Raw genomic sequence first — 21,634 nt, 5'->3', positions numbered from 1 at the left:
AAAATGATGTGTAGCCCCAGGGCACTAGAATTAATGACGTAGATGGTCAAACTGAAAAGCAGCAAGTTATTAGTAACTGTTCCTCACAATGGATGATGGGTATTGGGAGTTTCTACTAAAACGTGACAGCCCTGAAAATAGGTGTCAGCACAATGATATACGTACATATGATCTACTGATGAATGCATAAGACCCAGACATTTATACTATTGCAAGGGAACCACTTGCACCACATCTAGAACATACTAGAGTGCCCCTAGTCCACTTTAAAGGGACAAAAAGTGTGGGTAACCAGGAACCAAAAAGAAGCCCTTCAGACTTTTTTCCAGTTTTTTATTAGCACAAACCTGGTTCAAAGGTGTTCAACATCAGAGGAGAAAAGGAGGGCCTAGGTGAAAGTTTTGTGTGAACTCAAAAAGATCTGCAGCAGTTAGACAAGGAGACTGGGAAGAGAGCAATAGGAATATAGGCTGGTCCAACTTAAAATGGTTGCTTTGTGCAATCACAATCTTCTCGAAGGTAAGAGGGTTTTTTTTTTTTTACTGGATGAGGAGCATAATCTTGGAGAGGGGTAACCAGGAGAAGAGGACCTTCGAGGAAGAGTACTAATTTGCTTAAGAGGTCATGAAATTCCAACACTGGGTGAAAAGTATAAGTTGTTTAGGTTTCTGCAACAGTTTAATTCTTGAGCTTGGTGGAGGGAGGGACAAGAGATCACACGAGTATACCATGCTCCAGAAGCTTAAGTACATTATTTAATATATTGCTAGAGCACTAGAAGTCTCATCTGGTGTGGATGTTTTATGTCCAATGACAAGTTTAAAACTATGAGCATGAATGTGAAAAGGTTAAAAGCCTTCACAAAGAGACTTAATGCTGGAGTCTAAAAGAGATATGTGCCTTCTACAAGAGACTCATCCGATCATAATAGGTTTCCTTAAGGGTCGGACTTCTGATGTCTTTGCCATAGAAGTACTGGTATTTGGGGTTGACCTTAACAAATGTCACAGACGATATAAGGGACAGATCACACTCAAATTTGGGAGTGACTGCATGGGCTTCCCTCCATTTAAAACATAGCTAGACTTGGTAGGGTTAATGGTTATAGGGCGGTGGTAAGGAAGCAAATTACACGTACTAATCAGATGTGCATGGTGCATTGTCCACCTTGATCACGTACTAATGTTATGTTATGTTATACTTTCTTGTATAGCGCACGGCTGCCCCAGCGAAGGGGCGTCCTGGCGCTAATTAAATTTAGCCTTAAGCCAGGGGTTGAAGAAATCACAATTGGGGAGATAGTTCAATCCATTCATGCATCAGTCACAATCACAATACTGAAAGATAGGGTTACATCAATAAGACATAACTGTAGGTTATAACAAGCAACTTTATCATATAGCCTTTAAGATCTGTACTTACCTTTTGCATACTGCACTAGTTACATAGCCCAACCTTTACTTTGGGATGTACTTAAGGCAGTGCTGAGAGGCTCGTTTAGCTCAACAGAAGCACATTTAAAGGCGGCAAGAACTAAGACTAGGGCACAACTGGAAAGTCAACTTTGTTCTGGAATCCGAATGCCAAAGAACCATACCAAAGAAAGCATGCATAAGATTTTAAAGCTCAAGTTAAAGAGTTAGATCTAGATAGAGCACAATACCTCCTGTTTAGAACATAGATGTTTTGCAAGCAGGCAGATTCCTAGCTGCACAATTGAGTCTAAAATCAACAGAGAACTAGAAAACAAGATTGAGAATAGTCAGCAGTGAGAATACCAAAGTGACAATGAAATAGTAGAGTCATTTCAGACTTCAAAACCTGTATGGCGAAGAGCCAGTGAAGGCAGACCTGGTCAGACACCCCTTGAACTCCAGCTTGTTGGCCCTAGAGTTTCTACAGCGCACGCCAATGCTTGTAAAGACCAATCACAGGTGAAAAAGTGGCTGGATTAATTCACGGACTGAAAATAGGCAAGGCCCCAGAGACTTTAAAATGGCTTTCTATAAAAACGTCTGCAAGCCATTGGTCACATTGCGAACTAGGTTAATTAACCAGTTTGATGACACGGACATCTAGCAAATTTAGATGCAGCAGTGACTATTAGTTCTAACTCGGCAAAGACACCTACCAAAATCGTTCCTAAAGATCCACCTCCCTCTTGAATCTACATATAAAAATATTTACAGGTACCCTATCATGCGACTGAGACTGCGGATGTCAGATCCAGAAAAATCAGGTTTTATCCCTGGGTACCAATGCAATGACAACACCAAAAAAGTTCTTACAGGGATATGAATTTAAAAACAGTCAATATATTTAAATTGACTATGTACTCGGACAGCATTTTAGCGACTCTGATCCACTCTGCTCCAAGTTCGGTTTGTTGGAAGAGCTGCATCGTTACCAAGCAGTCTCTGGTATTACGATAAACATTGCTATTTCTGAAGCAATGGTACATAACTCAACCCATGAGCAGAGGAGGGATCTCCATTCACTCCACTTGGTCGGACCAGCCCTCAAGGTCATTACGTATACCGAGGTGTAAAAATCCCCCTTCACAGCTCAGCTGGTGATCATTAATAGCACTCACCGTTGACAGAGATGAAAATAAATTTGCTAAACCGGCACCAAAAACACGTTTAAAGGTGGAAAGGTTAAACAGATCAAATATGTCAGAGTTATCTATATGTTCCAAAAGGATACGGTTGCCGATGTCATCTAAAACAATTCCAATTTGCTATCAATAGTTTCATCTGGAGTGGTAAGCTAGCAAACAGCTCTTGCTACTGGTTCCTAAAGGCAGTCGGGCTTTGCTAAACTAAACATGTTACTTATAAGTTACACAGCAATGATTTCTAATATATTGGAAAACAGAGAAACAAAGAAGCAACAGAGCGTTATAGATCACATTATTGAAAGGCCATCCCCACATCGAACTTGTGAATTGCACTCATCTCCTTTAGCAAGAGTATCTCTGAACATATGGCACAGACGGACTGAGCAACAAGTTGAGCCTTTCCTGATTCAAATCCCTATTCCCACAAGAAAGCGGTTTAAAGATCGGAGGTCTCAGTATGTGATAGGCTGTGATAATCCGGTGCCTAGCTGGGCCCCTGCTACTGTACTTTCAGGAAAGTAGGCCCTCGTTAAAAGCAGAATAACAGCAAAACACTTACTCAGAAGCTGGTGCATTTTGCCTGCAAGAACTGGAGTGGTGACAACAAAAAACAAAATCCATTAGCACTGCTTCGCTCAGTGCAGAAAGGCACCAAGATCTCCCACTGTGCCAAGGACAGGTCTGTCCATGCTTGTTGAAAACAGGATAGAGATCAGGCTGAGCCACTCCTCTAAGTCTTATTTTTTGTTTACAGCCCTCTCAGTAAAAAAAAAAAGGATATTGACAACGGGCGAATGAAAGGTCACGTCTCCGACAACAGGAGCCTTGGAAAAAACAGTTGTGAACAAAAGTCAGAGATTGTATTGAGCCAAGCATAAATACTACCCAAAATGCCTATAAGGATATGGCTGTTGGAGGAGTTTCCCCCACATCCTAACAGTGGAGTTGCAGATTCATGGATCGACCTTCCCTTTGGATGTTATGGCTAGTCTGCCCCTCATCATGCCAGCTAATAACCTAGGCCAGTCACCTCCTCTTGAAAAATCCCTCTTTAGGCTTCCATACGAACCTGCAGGTTTTAACAGACGCTATTGTGAGAAGTCTACACACTCAATTTGAACCTTTTTTCATCACTTTATGACAGGCTCTTAAAACAATGGATCTTGTGACGCCTTTGGGAGAGGTACCCATTTACAAAGATCCATGCTGACAACATTTTATCTCCCACTGGCAAAATACCTTGCCCACTGGGAAAATCAACTTAATCTGGCTTACAAGCTCAGTTTAGTGCAATGAACTTGGCTCCCCAGGCTGGATCATAACAAAAGGCTCACAAACAGTAACCCATTCTGAATGTAACAATACAGCAAAGTTACTCTAGATACAATGGTACTATCCAGTGGACTTTGATAATACGCAGGGCCTCAATCTTTACTTTGGTAACTGGTATCGCGCATTGGCACAAAAACGATGCGAGAAACAAGATTCAAGCAACGAAACACCACTACGACACTGGCATTAAGGCTGGCAAGCTCCTGGCATGGCTAGGTTTGCAAGAGGCTGAGGCCCATTGGGTACATAGTATAGTGGGAGACAATGGTGAAACCTATATCACAGATGGGAGAATGGAAGAATTTCAAGACATTTTCAATAGTTTTATAGGGTGCGCCTTCTGGCTGAGACCCAACAAATCGAATCCTTCTTAGTCGCTGTGATATTACCAACCTTCCAAGGGAGGACTGTTTGGCCCTGGAGGAGGAAATTGCAATAGAAGTGGCTATAGCTAAGCTGAACTCAGGGAAGACTCCTGGCCTGAATAGCCTCCAAGTCGAATTCTTCAAGAGGAACTCCAAGATCTTGGGTCCTCATCTCCTTAAGATGTACTCAGAGGTTAGGAGGTGGTGACACTGCCGCCAGATCTGCTCCAGGCTATGACAGTAGTGATCCATAAGAAAAGAAAACTAGCGAGGAGTTGTGGCTCCAATCGCCCAAATTTTACTGCTCAATGTTGACTAAGGTTTTGGCAACAGCGCTGTCCACGAGGTTCATAGAAGTTATATCCCCCTTGATTCATATGGATCAGTCAGGTTTCATGCCATGTAGATCCACTAGATTCAATCTCTGCAGACTCTGTAACTGTTTGGCAACAGTCCACTCACATCCGGACCCACATGTAATCCTCTCTCTGGATACAAACTTTAAGAGACTTGGATTTGGCCCTCAAATTCCTGACCTGGATAGCGCTACTTTATCAGGAGCCAGTGGCTGCAGTACGAATAAATGGAACCCTCTCCTCTGAGTTCACCTTTGGAAGGGGGATGCGGCAGGGATGTCCCCTGTCCCCACTCTTCGCCTTAAAACTAGAGCCACTAGCCTGCCTGGTTCGCGACCATCTTGATATTAAAGGCTTTCAGGCCACAGAGGATGAGAAAAATTAGCTATACGTGGATGAAATCATCAAATGTCACACAGCCGGAGAATACGATCCTGGTCGTGTTTCAGGTATTTGAAACTTATGGCGCCCATGCAGGTATGAAATAAACTAGGATAAATTAGTCTTGTACCCAACAGGAATGGAACTCGATATGTGGCCCATTCTGGGGAATTATTGGTAGTTAAGGACAGTATTGAATACCTTGGAATTTATGGAATCCCAGACAAAGAGCGTTGCTTAGACCAGAAACTTCGGAGGGTACTGGTGGAATTTCATGCTGACACAGACTGCAGGAAGGTATTACCACTAACATTATTGGGTAGAGCAGCCACAATGCCGAACTTTGCATACATTGTTCAAAACCACCAACATAAATTCCCGGATGAGATTTTTACAAAAATAGATGAAGAGATCCAAAAACCTCTGGAATGATGGGCACCCCAAGGTGGCACTGATAACGTTACAACGCAATCACTATAATGGGGTATCGTCCTCCCAGATCTCAGAGCTTATTACTGGGATGCTCATTAGATTGTAATAAATGATGGGGATATGTGACTGGTGACCTCCCCATGTATGCGCTAGAAAGGACCCAGTTCCAATCTAGTGCTTTTTTGGCAGGAAAGGGGCACGAAGGCTGTTGCCGGCAACCCGGGAGACATTGGAGGTTTTGTCCATGGCGGGAAAAGGTATGGGGGAACTAAGAACACCCGAGAGACCCCGTTGAGGACTGGGATGAGGCTTAAAAAAATTGGGAGATTGAGATGTTTTGAGACACGGGACCTTATTGGGATATCAAAGCTTGGTAATCACCTTGAAGATGGTGGTTTTATACCCTTCAGCATGATTACCAACTCAGTGGCACACAGTATTACAAATGCATGCAGCTTAGACATTCATGGAAGACAGAAGGTCTGGACACTCGAGTTACCTGAATATGCACAATTCGAGGGTAGGCTGCTCTTAGGTAAGATAGAGGAAAAGGTGGTTTCTTATACCAACAAGATGATAAAGAACAACATGCAGGACTCCCTGAAGAAATTGAGGGCTAAATGTGAAAACGAGCTGGGTGACCTAGATGAGGACTGTGAGGCAGCACTAATTGACCGAATAGAGGTAGCGATCAAATCATGCCTGAGGCTCATACAATTTAAGATTCTAGACTGGTTCTATTTTGGTCGAACACAATTACATAAGTTTGGGAGAGCAAACACCAATGTCTGACATGTTGTTGGACAACAAGCTGTCAAAGCCTCAGATGATGAAGATAGTGGCCGCCGGTTTTGCAGTTTTGAAATAGTTGTTGTGTAAAATCATCTGGCTACTACCATTTCTATCTCAACAGACAGTGATACAGGCACTTATTATGTCAAGACTGGACTACTGCAATGTGCTTTACTTGGACAAGGATAAATCTTCCATTAGACGGGGGCAGGTGGTCCAAAATGCAGAGGTGAGAAAGCTTTATAGACTCCCGAATCAGACATCTGCAGCCGGTCTTTTACAGGAGCTGCACAGTCTCTCTGTAAAAAATGTACTCAATTCAAATCCCTGTGCCTGTTGTCAGTTGCTCCACGTTATTTACAGGAATTTGCCAAACTCTACCATCTATCCCGCTTTCTTCACTCCAGTGGACTGTACCTCTGTTTTATTCAGACAGTGACACGGTCTCGCTTAGTAGGCAGTTGTTAGCCTATCAGGGCATGTCATACAAGAACAGTTGGAACGGTGTCCCTCACTGACAATCTTTCGAATACAGTTGAAGACCAGGTTGTTTTGAGGTGCTAGTTCTGACTGCACAAGACCTGACGTTTAGCACCGGGATACCCCAAGCTGGAGCTGAGCGCTTTGTAAATCCTGTTAATAATTTAAACCTTCAAAAAAGCATTTCTTTGTGGACAACAAGGAAATGTATTGATTTTTTGTTTTTAATAGAGTCATTCACCTATGGAATACCCTGGTTCGTTTCTTTATACTGCACATAAATCTTCTCAGCACATGATGTGAAAGACTAATAATGGCACACACATACTTGGTAGTAAACATATACCCCTTTCTTCAGGTAAGAATGTCAAAAAGACTCCATGAGCTGGGTTGTGTGACTTGTATGAAAGATCTTGAACTTGTAACAAATATAGCAAAACATGTCATGACCTTTGGCCCAAACAAACAAAGCCCAGGAATATGCTCATTGGCAACTTAAGAGTCAGAACAGTAGCTTGGATTAACTTTTGATTCCAAGCTGATGGAATCAAATCTTCTTACTAAATGAAGGATGTGCTTCGGGTAGACTCATGAAACGGTACTCCGAATCGCAACATGATTAGACCATAGACCTCTGGCCCAGATGATTACCTTTCTAAAATGCTAAATGTATTCCCTCACTGACCTTTGGAGCAGGAATCTAGGGCTATGTTTATACGTCCTGTATTCAGACACCCAAGATTAGATCCCTAAGGCACATGCTACTCTTGCCACAATCTACCCCAGCTGCTCTTCTACATATTTTAAGTATGTAGAAAACACATAAAAGTGGCAACTGTTTTTATGGGTTTCCATTTGGCACAAACCAGCAGAGAGACTGAATAGGGAAATTATACCAGACTGCCTCTCACTCAATCTTTGGCTTGAAATTCACTAGCTAAAAAACATAAAGGACTTTAAACATTTTTATTTAAATGCCCTCCTAGATTAGAGCTCGATGTGGGATTGTCTACCATGTACTGTCCTTACTCAATATTTTACTTGCAAAGGATATACAGACTTATTTTCTAGTGTGAGTGTGTGCATTGTGTGAGTGTGTGTGCACTGTGTGAGTGTGTGTGCATTGTGTGAGTGTGTGTGCACTGTGTGAGTGTGTGTGCACTATGGGAGTGGGTGCAGTGTGCGAGTGTGTGTACTATGGGAGTGGGTGCAGTGTGCGAGTGTGTGTACGCACACTATGAGAGTGGGTGCAGTGTGCGAGTGTGTGTACGCACACTATGAGAGTGGGTGCAGTGTGCGAGTGTGTGTACTATGGGAGTGGGTGCAGTGTGCGAGTGTGTGTACTATGGGAGTGGGTGCAGTGTGCGAGTGTGTACTATGGGAGTGGGTGCAGTGTGCGAGTGTGGGTGCACTGTGTCTGAGTGTGGGTGCACTGTGTCTGAGTGTGGGTGCACTGTGTCTGAGTGTGGGTGCACTGTGTCTGAGTGTGGGTGCACTGTGTCTGAGTGTGGGTGCACTGTGTCTGAGTGTGGGTGCACTGTGTCTGAGTGTGGGTGCACTGTGTCTGAGTGTGGGTGCACTGTGTGTGAGTGTGGGTGCACTGTGTGTGAGTGTGGGTGCACTGTGTGTGAGTGTGGGTGCACTGTGTGTGAGTGTGGGTGCACTGTGTGTGAGTGTGGGTGCACTGTGTGAGTGTGGGTGCACTGTGTGAGTGTGGGTGCACTGTGTGAGTGTGCGTGCACTGTGTGAGTGTGCGTGCACTGTGTGAGTGTGCGTGCACTGTGTGAGTGCACTGTGAGTGTGCGTGCACTGTGAGTGTGTGCGTGCGTGCACTGTGTGAGTGTGTGCACAGTGTGAGTGTGTGCGTGCATAGTGTGAGTGTGTGTGTGCACTGTGTGAGTGTGTGTGTGCACTGTATGAGTGTGTGTGCACTGTATGAGTGTGTGTGTGCACTGTATGAGTGTGTATGCACTGTGTGCGTGCATGTATGTGTGTGCATGCGTGTGTGTGTGTGTGCTTGCGTGTCTCAACAAGCCTGGACTGTTCATGTTTAACTCCCATTTTGTTTCTGGCAGCCAATGACAAATGTCTTGACAATTGGTTTACTGTTCATAAAAACCAAAATAAGTGAACGTATTCACTTATATCAATAAGGTGACTTCCAAAATGTAGGCAAATTCCATCTGATTGAAATTGTTTAAACAAGAAAATATGAGAATTCTTACTACATTTAATTTACCAACTACCCATTTTGCTTAAATGTATTAGTGAAAAACACATTGCTGAAAATTTCAAAACAGGTAACTTTAAACTGGCTTTGATTGCGTTTGAAAAGTTCCCCTCGTCCATAGATGAGCAACCTGTATCGGTGCATTCTGCACACAATTACTCATTACACATAAAACTTACAGGAGCTGTCGGAATAAATAGCATCTTTTCCAAACATGTAGAGTTCTCCATCTTTCGTAGTGATGGAACTGCTCCCATTATTGCACGCTGTGTGTACCACAATCTTCCCGTCCACTTTTATTAATTTTTTAGGCTTGTAAGGCTTTGACTGACGTCTGCTTTTAGCTGCAAAACAAAGAAGAGTAAAAAACAAAAATAAATGACATCCATTGATTTATACATTACAATGAATTCAGAATCAAAAGATTTACTTTCAAGAACTAATAACCTGGGGCTTCCACGGTGAATCATAGCTTTCATATAATCTCTATAGAGATCTTTATCAATGTAAATGTTACTGCTAAAAAAAAGACTTCTTTGTGACGTACAAAGGTGTATCCTTATGAGACATTGGGGGGGTCACTGTCTATATATGAGGATCGTTCAGTAAAACTGCTGTGTAATGGTCAAGACAGCAGAGTTGGCCCATATGTTGTTTCTGCTGCTCTTGAACGCACATCAGGAAGTCATGAAGAAGAGGCACTAAATCCAATTATTGAATTTTCCCAGACCATGTATCTATCAGAACATTGAGTCCTAAGTCAAGAATGAACTATTATCAGTTCTATTGTGGCAACCTCTCAAGCCACTGAGTTGGACAAAGAGAGAAACAGGTTTTTGCCTCGCAAACAATATTGCTTTGCAGGGCCTGATCCACGCTAACGCCAGAAGAAACACTCAATGCTCTGGAACTACACAAATTCTGAGTACTAAACTTAAAGTGACTCAAAAATGCATGTTACTTCCAAATATTTTACATATGACCAACAGGATTCTTTCCTGGTCACCAATATCCATCACAATGCTCTCACACTCATGTTTCTGAATCTGCCACATAGTGCTCAGAGACTTCATTGTCGCACTACGCAAAACCTACAAACAAATCCTGATGACTTCTTCATGTCATCAGACCGCCTCTGCACTCCCAAGCCTTAAGCACATTTTAAAAGTACCAGTCTAGTGTCTATCAAAGGTCCTTTCTGATTGCTCCTTTCAGGTCACCACACATGTCTCACAGCAACCCTTCCGAAATAGTACCTCAGGGAAATTCAGTTGGCAGGAGCATTTCACAAGTAAATACGTTAACCACTGTCTTACTACCTCATTAAAAATTGAAAGGGGGGGGAGGGACCAAGTTTGCCACCTAGATAGATAGATATGCACTGTTGCAACTATGCTACACTGACAATAAACCGCCTCAATCAGCACCCACTGTCCCTCCCTCCCGCCCCTCCCCCAGGAGTCATGCACCCGAACCTTGGTGGCAGCTAGAAGATTGCAGATAGATCCTGTAAAAATACAGGTGCTGAATCAAGCCCCAAAGGAGGTGGACCGAGGGTGGACGACATGCATCATTGCTGGAGGGGACTGAAAGACTCCCGATGCGGGGGGTGAGGAGGTGGAGGGAATGCTCATTCGAGGAGTCTAATAGATTTAGCAATCAGCCGCACCAGGCAAGCCGGCATCGAAGTACAGAGGTGGGATATCTGGGCATCAGCACTCCAACAGTGGGCGTACTGCTCTGGGAATACCACAATGACCTGCGCTGAGTGAAGTCCCGAGCCCTGCAAGAATTAGAGGACAGTGAGTGCTGGCGATTTGCTCAAATCGTAGGGATGCAGATGTGCTGGCTGGAGTTTATTCACACGGGACTCGCAGCAACAGGCAAGGAGACTGAAACACATGACTCAGGCAGGAGGCTGACCAGGGACCTAGGGTCCAGGACAAGGCTCGGAGGAAGGGATCACTACCTAGATGAGCAGCAGACACCAGAGCATAGTGGCCCCACACACTGAAGGTTATAGTGACTCAAAGGCCAAGAAGTGCAATTAACGTGAGGAACTACTAAGATATATGAGCCGATAATGGGTCCTAGAAGCAGCTTAGCATAAGAGTATTCGTAGAGGGGTAGTACGAGGAGCCAAAGGGGAGCAGTGGACATTGTTTCACAACAGAGGCAGAACTAGCAATGAGATTGACATGAGGTGCCTGAATTGTTTTCAGTAACATCTTGCTAGGACGATCCTACACAACACTTTTTAGGGAATCTTACTCAGCCACAGTAGCAACACAGAGTACCATGAGAATGTGAGCATCTGGATTTGTGTATCAGTGAGCTGAAGTATCGGAGGGTTGAGGGTGCAGGGGTCAGGGTGAGGAACAGGGCTGTATGCTTTTACATTGAAAGCTGGCCCCAACCATATTTGAATTTTTCAATCTAATTCCTGGAGAGCCGGAGGGAATAATGGGCAGACCTCCAGCATAAAACAGGATGGAGGAGAGCACTGCAAAAATGGTACAATGTGGAAATTCCTTCATCGATTGATGCCTCACTCTCACCTCCCTCTGCCTGAATCAACAAATTCTGGAAGGAAATACATCTATAACAGCAAAAATACACAATTTAAAAATAAAAAGTTGAGCTGCTGAGACAGGATCTTGGCGAAATAAGGCAATCACACCTCAGAAACAGAACAGAGGAGGTCTAAAGTTCCATCTATCACCTTGTCTTTTGATGCCCCAAGTGTGACGGTATGTCCAGACATTGGTTCCATATTCCCTGTGCCACTGGAACCAAGCTATACCTGGCCGGTGAGCCATAATAAGAGTGAAACTGGTCCTGGGTTGCTTGTGTTCTAGTTCATTGTGGACCTGGTCTGGTAGTTCGGGCTGTACCGTTCCCACTGGAGCAGGTGCAAGACTGATTTTCATATGGCTGGGTCCACACCGAGGCGACATGATGTGTACAAGAATGATGGGTTGGGGTGCGGCCCGAGTAACTGTCAGTGGTTGAGATTAATTCAAGCATTCCATCCATCACTTTTTTGTATACTTAAGCTAGTGCAGGCAGTCGAGCTATTTGATTTGCACCACCAAAGCGCTGAACCAACTGCGCTCATCTATTAGAAGTGAATTAGGAGAGACTCTAAACATCTCCGATAAAAAAATAAAAATAGACTGTCGTTCACATGTATGACTGTTAATATGTTTTCCTGCGTCTGAATAGTCTAGCTGTTTTCAGCTGCCTTTCCTACAGTCACTACCACGGCTCTGGCTCAGATGCCTTTTACGACCAACTAGCGCTCTACAAACCTTTTAAATAAATACATCTACAACAATCTGAGAGGCCTGAAATCCTCTTCTTTTAACTTAGTGGAATTAATAACAAACGCTTTGGATTTCAGGTAAAAATTAATATATGGGAACTTTAATTTTAAAGGAAAAACCAGCATAATTTCACCACAAAAACATTGCAATTTGGATGTTTTTACACAAATTTGATTGCATAAAATAACAAAACCTACTTGATTCGCCGTCCTCTCCTTTACTCGCAGAACCAGTGAAAAACACACTTCCATCATCTGCAACAAGCAGGGCATGCGAACCATCGTGGCCCACTGAAAACTGGACTATCTTTGGAGATTTTGTGATGGGCAATTCAACCCATTTCCCTGCTGAAGGCCCACCTTGCTTGATTCCAAGACTCTGATATTTGCCAGTGTAGTAAACCTGGGGGAAGCCAATAACAGAATGTGATATACGTCCAACTCTCAGGATTTATTCAGGTAAAAACAACCAACTGGCAACAGTGTTAAATCTTTATAGTGACCACTGCACTGATATTTTAACACAATTAAGCTTGCCAAAGCCAGTATTTTCTACATCTGCAACCACTTACCATATTTTATTTAATGTCCTTGGCGACTCTGAAGTGGAGGGATTCAGGGCATTGCAAAGGAACACACGGGTACTAAGGTGCTATGCAGACATGAGTCACTTTGTAAGCTCCCACTTATATTGATGTAGAAACAATATGCTTCAATAACAACAGTTCCATGACAAACACTTTAAAGAAAAAAGTCACATTCCATTTCCTATCGAATAAATTAATGGACCATTCACAAAATTATAGCAGCTTAATAAGCATTAACATGCACCTAATTCAAATTCAATCACTGTGCCTAAAATTTAAAAGCCTATATATTAAGGGCAATGTTGAATACATTACATTGAAAACAATAACGTGGATGGACACATGCAATTAAAATAATTCAGACTCTTTCAAACTTACTTCTTACGCATAAACTATTGTTTCTCACGCTGTGTTGAGCCCTCCATTTATTAGTCAGTGGGTAAATGATTACCAATGTTGTTGATTTCTTTTTCGTGTTGCCCTAACCTGCTCATATCAAAAGATAGTTTCCATCTCCTTTCTTGACTCTAGTATTTAAATGCCTTGCATACATCTAATACTAGTTCTTTTCACTCAAGTCACAAACTGCATAGGGTTTCTACGCTGCTTGAAGCCACCTATTGGTTTTGCATCTGTGGATCTGTGTCGATCACATTTCCCCATGAATTTACATATTCTTTGAAATTCTTAAGTCTGCCCTTGAACCTACTGGTCATTCAATCAAACATAACTGGCCCTTGGACAAACTCAACTAGTATCCGGGACTTAAACCGTCATTAATACACTTTGGTCTTGAACTTTTAGGTAAACACTTTGAATTTTTTGTTTTGCATGTATTTTTTATTACAGGGAATTACCACAAGGTGAGGGGACGTGGTCATACGAGGTACAATTCATTCGAGCAAATCATACAAAAAAGTTAAGTATCCTTTTTGAGTTTTACTTGATAGAACTTAGTGGTGGTTGGGGTGACAGTGCGATACTGAACTACAGATGGACTAGAATGAACCTAAAAACACATCAGCGTGCTGATGTCAGTACTTTTCACGACTTTGCACACCAGAAGTATGGAGCAATGAAGTTGACGGACAATAGTGTGTTGAAGCAACTAGGGCCCTGAAGGGAACAGCCCTGACATGAAGAACTTGTACGCAATGCAGGGATATTGGTTGCTTCGGTAAGGAATCTGCGACTAGATCATGTCTCTACCATGTAAGGCGTTACTGATGGCAAGTATCTCGTCACTCTGCTGGAGACATCTAGCCCCAGATTCCTTACCTTAGAACAGATACCAAGTAATACCACCCCTGGAGGAGGGATTGTGGAAAAGTTTAAACCAAAACGTCCTGTAGAACCAAGTGGCCTTCCCAACAGACCTGATTATCCAGGCAATAATGCTTGGCAAACGTATGAAAGGATGCCCACATAGCCGCCTGGCAAATGTCAAGGATCAGGACACCACGCTGGAGAGCGGTGGTAGTTGCGTTAGCTCTGGTTGATTGAGCTGTTTCTTTGCCAAATTTTAATGCACAGGATAATCCATCAGGAGATGGTCCTCTTCTGCACAGCACCTCTCTTCTTTGCTCCAACGTACCCCACTAAGAGTTGGTTATCCACCCGGAACTCTCTAGTGTGGTTAAGGTAGAACGAGAATGTACTTTTTGGGTCATGAAAGTGAAGACGCTCTTGTTCCTTAGAAGCACAGAAGGTCGGCAAGGTGACAGATTGCCCTAGGTGGAAAGGTGTCACCACTTTCGGCAAAAAAGAAGCCCTATTGTGGGCACTACCTTGTCTGAAAAGACAGTCCGGTAAGGAGGGAGAGAAGAAAAAGCCTGCAATTCCCTCACCCTCCTAGTAGAAGTTATTGCCACTAAAAAGCTATTTTGATAGTAAGCAGCCAGAGAGGGCAATTGTGCAGTGGCTCAAAAGGTGCACACATCAGATAAGTGAGGACCAAGTTAAGGCCCCACTGGGGCGTAAGAAAAGGTGAGGTGAGAAACAAAGGTGTAAGAGCCTTCAGGAATCTATTTACAAAAGGGGACTTGCTGGGCAAGAGATAGAATGAAAAGGGTCTTCTGGGCAAGAGATAGAACAAGCATTTGCAATGCAATAGGTCTCGCATTTGCGAAATTTTAAGCTATTGGCATTGTAAATGGCAATGCCTTTTATTGATCTGTTTTCAAAACAAACATATAGATAAAAGGTTGGTCATTTACAATGCCAATAGCTCAAACTCTCGCTAATGTGAGACCTATTGCATTGCAAATGCTTGTTGCATTGGCCTGCTGGAAGTTAGTGAGTTAATCTCATGCAATGTGTGTTCTTAAGGGCAGAATAAAACCACAACAACAAAAAAAATCTGTCCATCTGACAGCAGCCTCGCTGCTAGGGTGTACTGTAAATAAATTGGACCCACCCAAGGTCGGGTCACTGGAAACTCCACACACCATCAGCAAGGTGGAGCATGTCTCCTCTTTAACCAATCCTTGTATATGCAAGAACGTTCAGTGTGCTGATTGGCTGATTAGTCTACATGTGTTACTGCGGTGATAAAATACTGTATTAGCTGTCTGTGTTCGGTAGGCCAATTAATTAATTAGTTATGGACCTGGTAACCAGCGCTCTCTCACTCAAAGTCTTTCCTGACTTCAAGATGGCTACAGCGCATAAAGCAGAAACGGTTGGCAGCACTCTAGTGTCAGCTCTGATGTAGTTCCAACGAATAGCTCAATCGCAGTAGGCACAGCTTGGCGTCCACAAACCATTAGCAGGGTGAATAACTTTAAACTGGACAATACTTTACAAATGTATTTGAAGAATGCTACTTTTAAACAATAGCTATATAGTGAGGCGAAAAGTGACAATATACCAGTTTACTTGCAAAATGTGGACAGTGACATTTTGCTATGTCACCGAATGCAGTCTGATTCCCTTCCCCCGTGCACTAAATTGCGCGTGAACAACGAATTCACAACTCACAGGGAGCAACCACCACTGTTTTCCCAGTTAATATGTCAATAAATGAAACACAAGCCCCAATGTCCACGTGCGATTCAACACACGATCAATCGCAATTAACATCCAACAGAACACCCAGTATTTATAAAGTGAACAGTTCCACCCATCATATAAGCAACTGAGCATCTGATCACGAAGAGGAGTGTCTCCCCTCCACCAATACCATTGTCTGATGTGATATGGCGGTTATAGGAGGTGCTACACTAGTATATGAGACAGCATGTCCCCTGTTCCGCGGCAGCATGTGAAGTAGCCAGTGCTTTAAGTGGACCGGTACTGTGTACCGGCACTTTTGTATGTTGCGAGGGTAAGAGTGCCCACACTGCTCAGAGTGACATAATACGTTAAATTGGAGAGTACCAGCACTTCTCAGAAACAAGCAGGTACTCTGGTACAGGGTACCTGCACTTCTATTTTTCCATATAAAGCAGTGGAAATCGCATGTCTAATGTCAGGGTCATTGTATACGAGACACGATCTGTCCTGTCAGGGACAGTATCTTAGACAGCATGTCCCTTGTTCAGCGTTACTATATGAAATAGTATGTCATGCTCTGTGGCCGTGTACGAGACTGCATGTCTCATTTCCTGGGACAGTGTACATGAGACAGCATGTGTCTTGCTCTGAGAAAGTGTAGTAGACAGTGTGTCCACTGTTTCGGGATAGTATATGACACAGCATGTCCCCTGATCCGCAGCAGCATGTGAAATAGCATGTCTCATGTTCTGGGACAATGTTTATGAGACAGCATGTCCCTTGTTCAGCAGCAGCATGTGAAAGAAACAGCTTGTCTCATGTATTGGGACAGTATGTGAGACTGCATGGGTGCTGCCCCAGGACAGTCTAGGAGACAGTGTGTCTCTTGTTTGCGGACAGTGTTCCACAAGGTCACACTGTTGCCAGGCCCATTCTCCTTCTGCTCTCTCTCTAACAAACTTCTTTCCATCTACAGTCTTCTGGGGTTTCTCACTGTGGTGCAGTATTCTGCCTAAGTGTGGCTTCATCTACCATTCAAAGGGTGCACTGTGTCCACGGCTGTTTAGTTTTCCCAGTGATACTGTTACCATGTCACCAGAGAAGGAGTGCCGCACTCCTGGGGTTTACTTTAACAAACTAGTGGATTCTCTATGTTGTGGTCATCTCAGAGGCTTTTACGTCATCTCAGACTCTGGGTTCACCTAGAAGACAGTTGCAATGGATTTATAGTTTGAAATCCCTGAAGCAGGTGACGTACTACTCCCCTTGCCCCTAACCTCCCATGTTTGCTTTGATATTGCAATCCGGACCTGGCTTGCTGGAGCAGGCGTGCGCCATATTCATGTCACAACATGGCCTTTACGAAAAGGTTACCGGCTGAACCCAACTAATATATTGGGCAGACAGTAGAACGGGTTTAGAAAGAAGGGTGTCTGTGGGGATAGATAAATTAAAGTGCCAGAAACCTAAGAATTGTAGAATTTTAAACGCCCTCCTAATACTCCAATTGGTACATAGGATTTTTCAGTGGAAGAATAACCCTGATAAACAGCTGGTGTGACCCATGTTATTAGCTGCCCAAGGGACGGTGGGGACTGGAGTCTGTCGGCTCCAGGAAACGTCCACTAGGTAACGGCCAGATACAAAGCATCCCAGGGTGCTGCTGGTAAACTTTGAAGTGCTTTTTGACATGAGCCCCAAAAACATTTGAAGTTGTCGGTCTTCCTGAACAAATTTTTCAACATGTTTGCACACACGGACACCAATTTATACACATGCAAGTGTTGTCATTTAACACACAAATTACGTTAGCAGTGTGCCTGCTGATGCACAAGTGGAAGTTACAACTGAGTATATAAGAACACCAGCGCTGGGGCTGGCACCGACCGAGCTGCAAACAGCATGGCCGGCAGGTGTGAAAGCTTGCATGCTAGTAGTATGCATCAGACGTCCTAGGTGGAAAAAGACGAGTCACTCATTTGGGTTGAGGGAAGGGGAGGAAGCAAGACAAACCTTCTCGGTTGCACACCTCCCTGCCCCTACTCGGAGCCTAGAGTGTAATAAAGTAAACCCCTGTCTGCTAATCTATTATTAGGCTTGAGTGCTCGCTGCTGCTCAATGAGCCCACCAGACTCCCCCCCCTGCCCCCATTAGGAAATAGGCACTTTGTGATGAGCATTTACCACTTTATGAAACACAAACAATGCTTTCAGTAGGTGCAAACATGTATTTTTTTTTTCTTTAAAATACATTTCGTTTGTTGGTTCCCGGTATTAAATGATTGTGGAAGCGTCCGCCCCAACATTCAGGTAACGGGCCAGGTGTTGAGCCACCAGATATATGCCCTGTTCCAGCCAAGTCCAGAGACGCAGGGCCTCTTGACAGAAGGTCCACAACCCCACCTCGCCTAATTTGTTGCAGTACTACATGTCCGTGAACACCTGAACCAGGCTTCCCTTGAAAGATAGTAAGAAGGCTTTCGGTGCCAACCGGATCCCATGAAGCTCCAACAAGCTGATGTAGAGCACAGCTTCCATCGGAGACCAGCGTCCTCTGATCTCCACCTCTCCCAGATGGGCACCCCATCCCAGAAGTGATGCATCTGTCACTACTGTAAGATCTGGTTGGGAAGGGAGAGGGCTCTGCCTCCGACTCAATCGAAGTTTGTCAACCACCACTACAGATCTTTCACAGTTCCCTCCGAGATCTGGACCAGGCCAGTGAGATTTCCACGATGCTGCACCCATTGGAACTTCAAGTGACACTACAGAGCCTGCAAGTGCCATCTGGCATGATTCACCAGCAGGATGCAGGAGGCCATGAGGCCCAGCAGCCTCAGAGTAAGTCTCACAGAAATCCAGGATAGAGCCTGAAACATCATTACAATAGCCTGAATATCCTTGACTCGCCGCTCATGAGGATAGGCCTAGAACGGCTCCAATGAAAGTGAGCATCTGAGAGGTAATCAGGTGTGACTTTGGCACAGGGATAGTGAACCCCAACAAATGCACGAGGTTCGCCAAAGTCTGGAGGTGGGAGACTACTACCTGGGCCGAGCCCGCCTTCAACAACCAGTCGTCGAGATAGCGGAAAGACTGGAACCCCTGATCTCTTTAGGACAGCTACGACCACTGCAATCACCTTGGTGAACATCCCAGGGGAGCTTGTGAGGCTAAAAGAGAGCACGGTGAACTGAAAGTGCGTGTGGCCAACCGTAAACCGCAGGTAGCGGCGATGGGCAGCAGGACAGGGATATGAAAATAAACGTCCTGCAAGTCCAATGCTACCGTTCAGTCTCCCTGGTCCAGGGCAGACAGAACCTGAGCAAGAGTGAGCATCTTGAACTTTTCCTTTCTGAGGAAGTAGTTGAGAGCTCGGAGGTTGAGGATAGGACAAAGTCCTCCGTCCTTTTTGGGGACCAGAAAAGAGCGGGAAAGGCAATCACAGCCTATTTCTGCACAGGGAACCCTCTCTAATGCAAGAGAGCCTTGACTTCCTCTCAAAGCACAGAAAGGTGATCCTCGGTCAGCCGATCATATATTGGAGGCATGGAGGGAGGTGTAGTCTTGAAGGGGAGAGAATAGCCCAGTCGGACTATCTGCAAAAACCACCTGTCCAAGGCGATATCCCACCAGTGGTGGAGAGGATGGCGTATCCAGACAGCAACTGGACACCCATGATCTGGGAGGATCGAACTAGGAAGATTTGGAGGCGGAGCAGGGAGGGGGGTTTGTGGCCTGACCTGACTTCTGGCTGCCCGACCCATGGTATTGGGGCGAACAGCACCCACGGCCACGCAGAAGTTGTGGAACTGGCACAGGCAAACGGCTAGAGATAAGTTGGCGTGACTGGAAGCCCCTTCCGTAGCCACAAAAGGAGCAAAAGGCAGACTCGGGACGGGATGATACGGAGAGGACCAATGACTTGGCTGTAGCCCCAGACTCCTTGAAGCACTCTAGCGAAGCATCCGCCCTATCTCCTAAGAGAGAAGAGACATCAAAGGGCATGTCCATAAGGTTGGCTTGGACATCGGCACAGAAGCCAGATGACTCAGCCAACTGTGGCACTTAACAGCCACAGTCGAGGAAATTGCTCTGCCCAGTGAGTCTGTTGTGTCAAGGTCACAGTGTATGGTAAACTTTGATGCATTTCTCCAGTCAGCTTGGGAGAGGACAGCCCAGGCCGTCTCAAGGACTAGTGGCAGCACTTGCACAACCTTCTCCCATAGCAAATGGGAGCAACGGCCCAAGATGCATGCAGTGTTTACAGACTGAAATGCTCGGCTGGAGAAATAGAAGATTTTCTTGCCAAATTTATCAAGCCTTTTGGATTTCCTATCCGGGGGTGCAGAAGGGAACGTGACACAGGAAATAAAGGCTTGGACCACCAAGGTGAGAGGAGAGAAAAGCTGGGTCACCCAGGGCAGGGAGATTGTTCTATTCACAGGAGCCCATGCTGTGCTTGGACCAGGTGCCTAGAAGAACATCATCAGTTAAGGTTACATGGCAGCAAGGGTTCCAAAGTGGAGACACCAGGCTGCAGGACCTCTGTCAAGACTTTGGTCTTGACTGCCACAGTAGGAAGCTGCAGGTACAAAGATCTCCACAGCGCTACGCATCAACATAGTGAAGGAAGCCCCCCTCCTCCAGAGCCGGGTTAGGGGGATTAAGCATGTCCGGTTCTGGAGAAGTATCCAAGCCACTTGCATCGCCCAGTTCCTTGTACCAGTCCATTTCCTCTGTATAAAGTAGAACTTCTGAGGGGTCCTGATGCCCCTCCCCATCTTCATCCAATCCAAGCCCCTCGGAATAAGACGGAGGATAACACAGAGACCAGGGGCTCCATCGGCGCCACCAGTGGATGCCCAGTTGGCTTGGTGTCATTCGAAACTAGGATGGGCTGGCACCACCGATGGGCACCAGGGACATCGAGGGTCTGGCCATTGGGGAAGGTTGCAAGGTTGGGACGGGCACGTGTCCCGATCTGGGAACAGATCCATGAGGAACCCTAGGTTCCACAGCCAAACCATATCGCACAGAACCAAGAGGAGCTCCTTCCGCTGAGCCTGTGGGGCCCGAAGACGTGCGGGCAGGGTCAATCCACCCAAATATGGTGCACATGGCGTCATAGAACTCCTAACTATGTGGCGGTTGTTCCCAGTCCCAGAAAAGGAGCGAAATGCAGAGCTGACCCACGCACCCGCTCTGCAGAGCGGAGCCTAGAACGTCAAAACTCCTACATCTCGTCAGGGGATGGGCAGGGCGAAGTAGGCTTCGACTTCTTATGTTTAATGGTGCTTCTTACCCGACCCCTGTAAATATTTTGAATGGAAGGACCGATTCACAAAAATAAACGTAAAAAAAATAGGGCAGACATTTACTCTTCTGCCTGAAAACGTTATTATGTTTGTTTCCTATTCACAACACTCCCATTAGTTTGCCTGGAAAGCTATGCCAAATGCAGGTTTCGAGCCGCACTACTGGAAATATCAAGTGATTAGTCCCTTGGGCTGCTATTCCCTCTGTGTAAAAAACTTTCCATAAATGGAGAACTTTACATGCAGGGGAAATTTAGCCTCTTGTGTAGATAGAATTTTTTTTCCTTTTTCTCCACGGGTGAAAACATTAATTTGCGTTGAGGCACTTCCTCTACACTACTAGCAAGTTTGGGGTGATCCGTTCCCTTTTTGATCATAGGACGGAAGTTACTTCAGCACTTGTCTGCAGTAAATTATGACCAT

The 21,634-nt window shown here is 44.8% G+C and overlaps 1 protein-coding gene across 12 annotated transcripts in view; it reads right to left on the bottom strand.

Annotated features, from left to right (window-relative positions):
• The window catches only part of MYCBP2 (MYC binding protein 2), a 2,065,574-nt gene that overhangs the window by 1,814,325 nt on the left and 229,615 nt on the right, over window positions 1-21,634 (bottom strand). For all 12 annotated transcript variants that reach the window (XM_086934832.1, XM_086934837.1, XM_086934835.1 and 9 more), the window contains exons 12-13: window positions 12,512-12,716; window positions 9,168-9,332 (exon numbers count right to left, since the gene is read on the bottom strand). In XM_086934832.1, the coding sequence (XP_086790958.1) occupies window positions 9,168-9,332; window positions 12,512-12,716 (370 nt within the window). The remainder of the gene's footprint in view (window positions 1-9,167; window positions 9,333-12,511; window positions 12,717-21,634) is intronic.

Source organism: Lissotriton vulgaris, chromosome 8 (assembly GCF_964263255.1).
Source record: "Lissotriton vulgaris chromosome 8, aLisVul1.2, whole genome shotgun sequence".
In the NCBI taxonomy this organism is placed as follows: Eukaryota; Metazoa; Chordata; class Amphibia; order Caudata; family Salamandridae; genus Lissotriton; species Lissotriton vulgaris.
The sequence above is the reverse complement of the archived record's forward strand: the minus strand, read 5'-3'. Positions and strand labels throughout refer to the sequence as shown.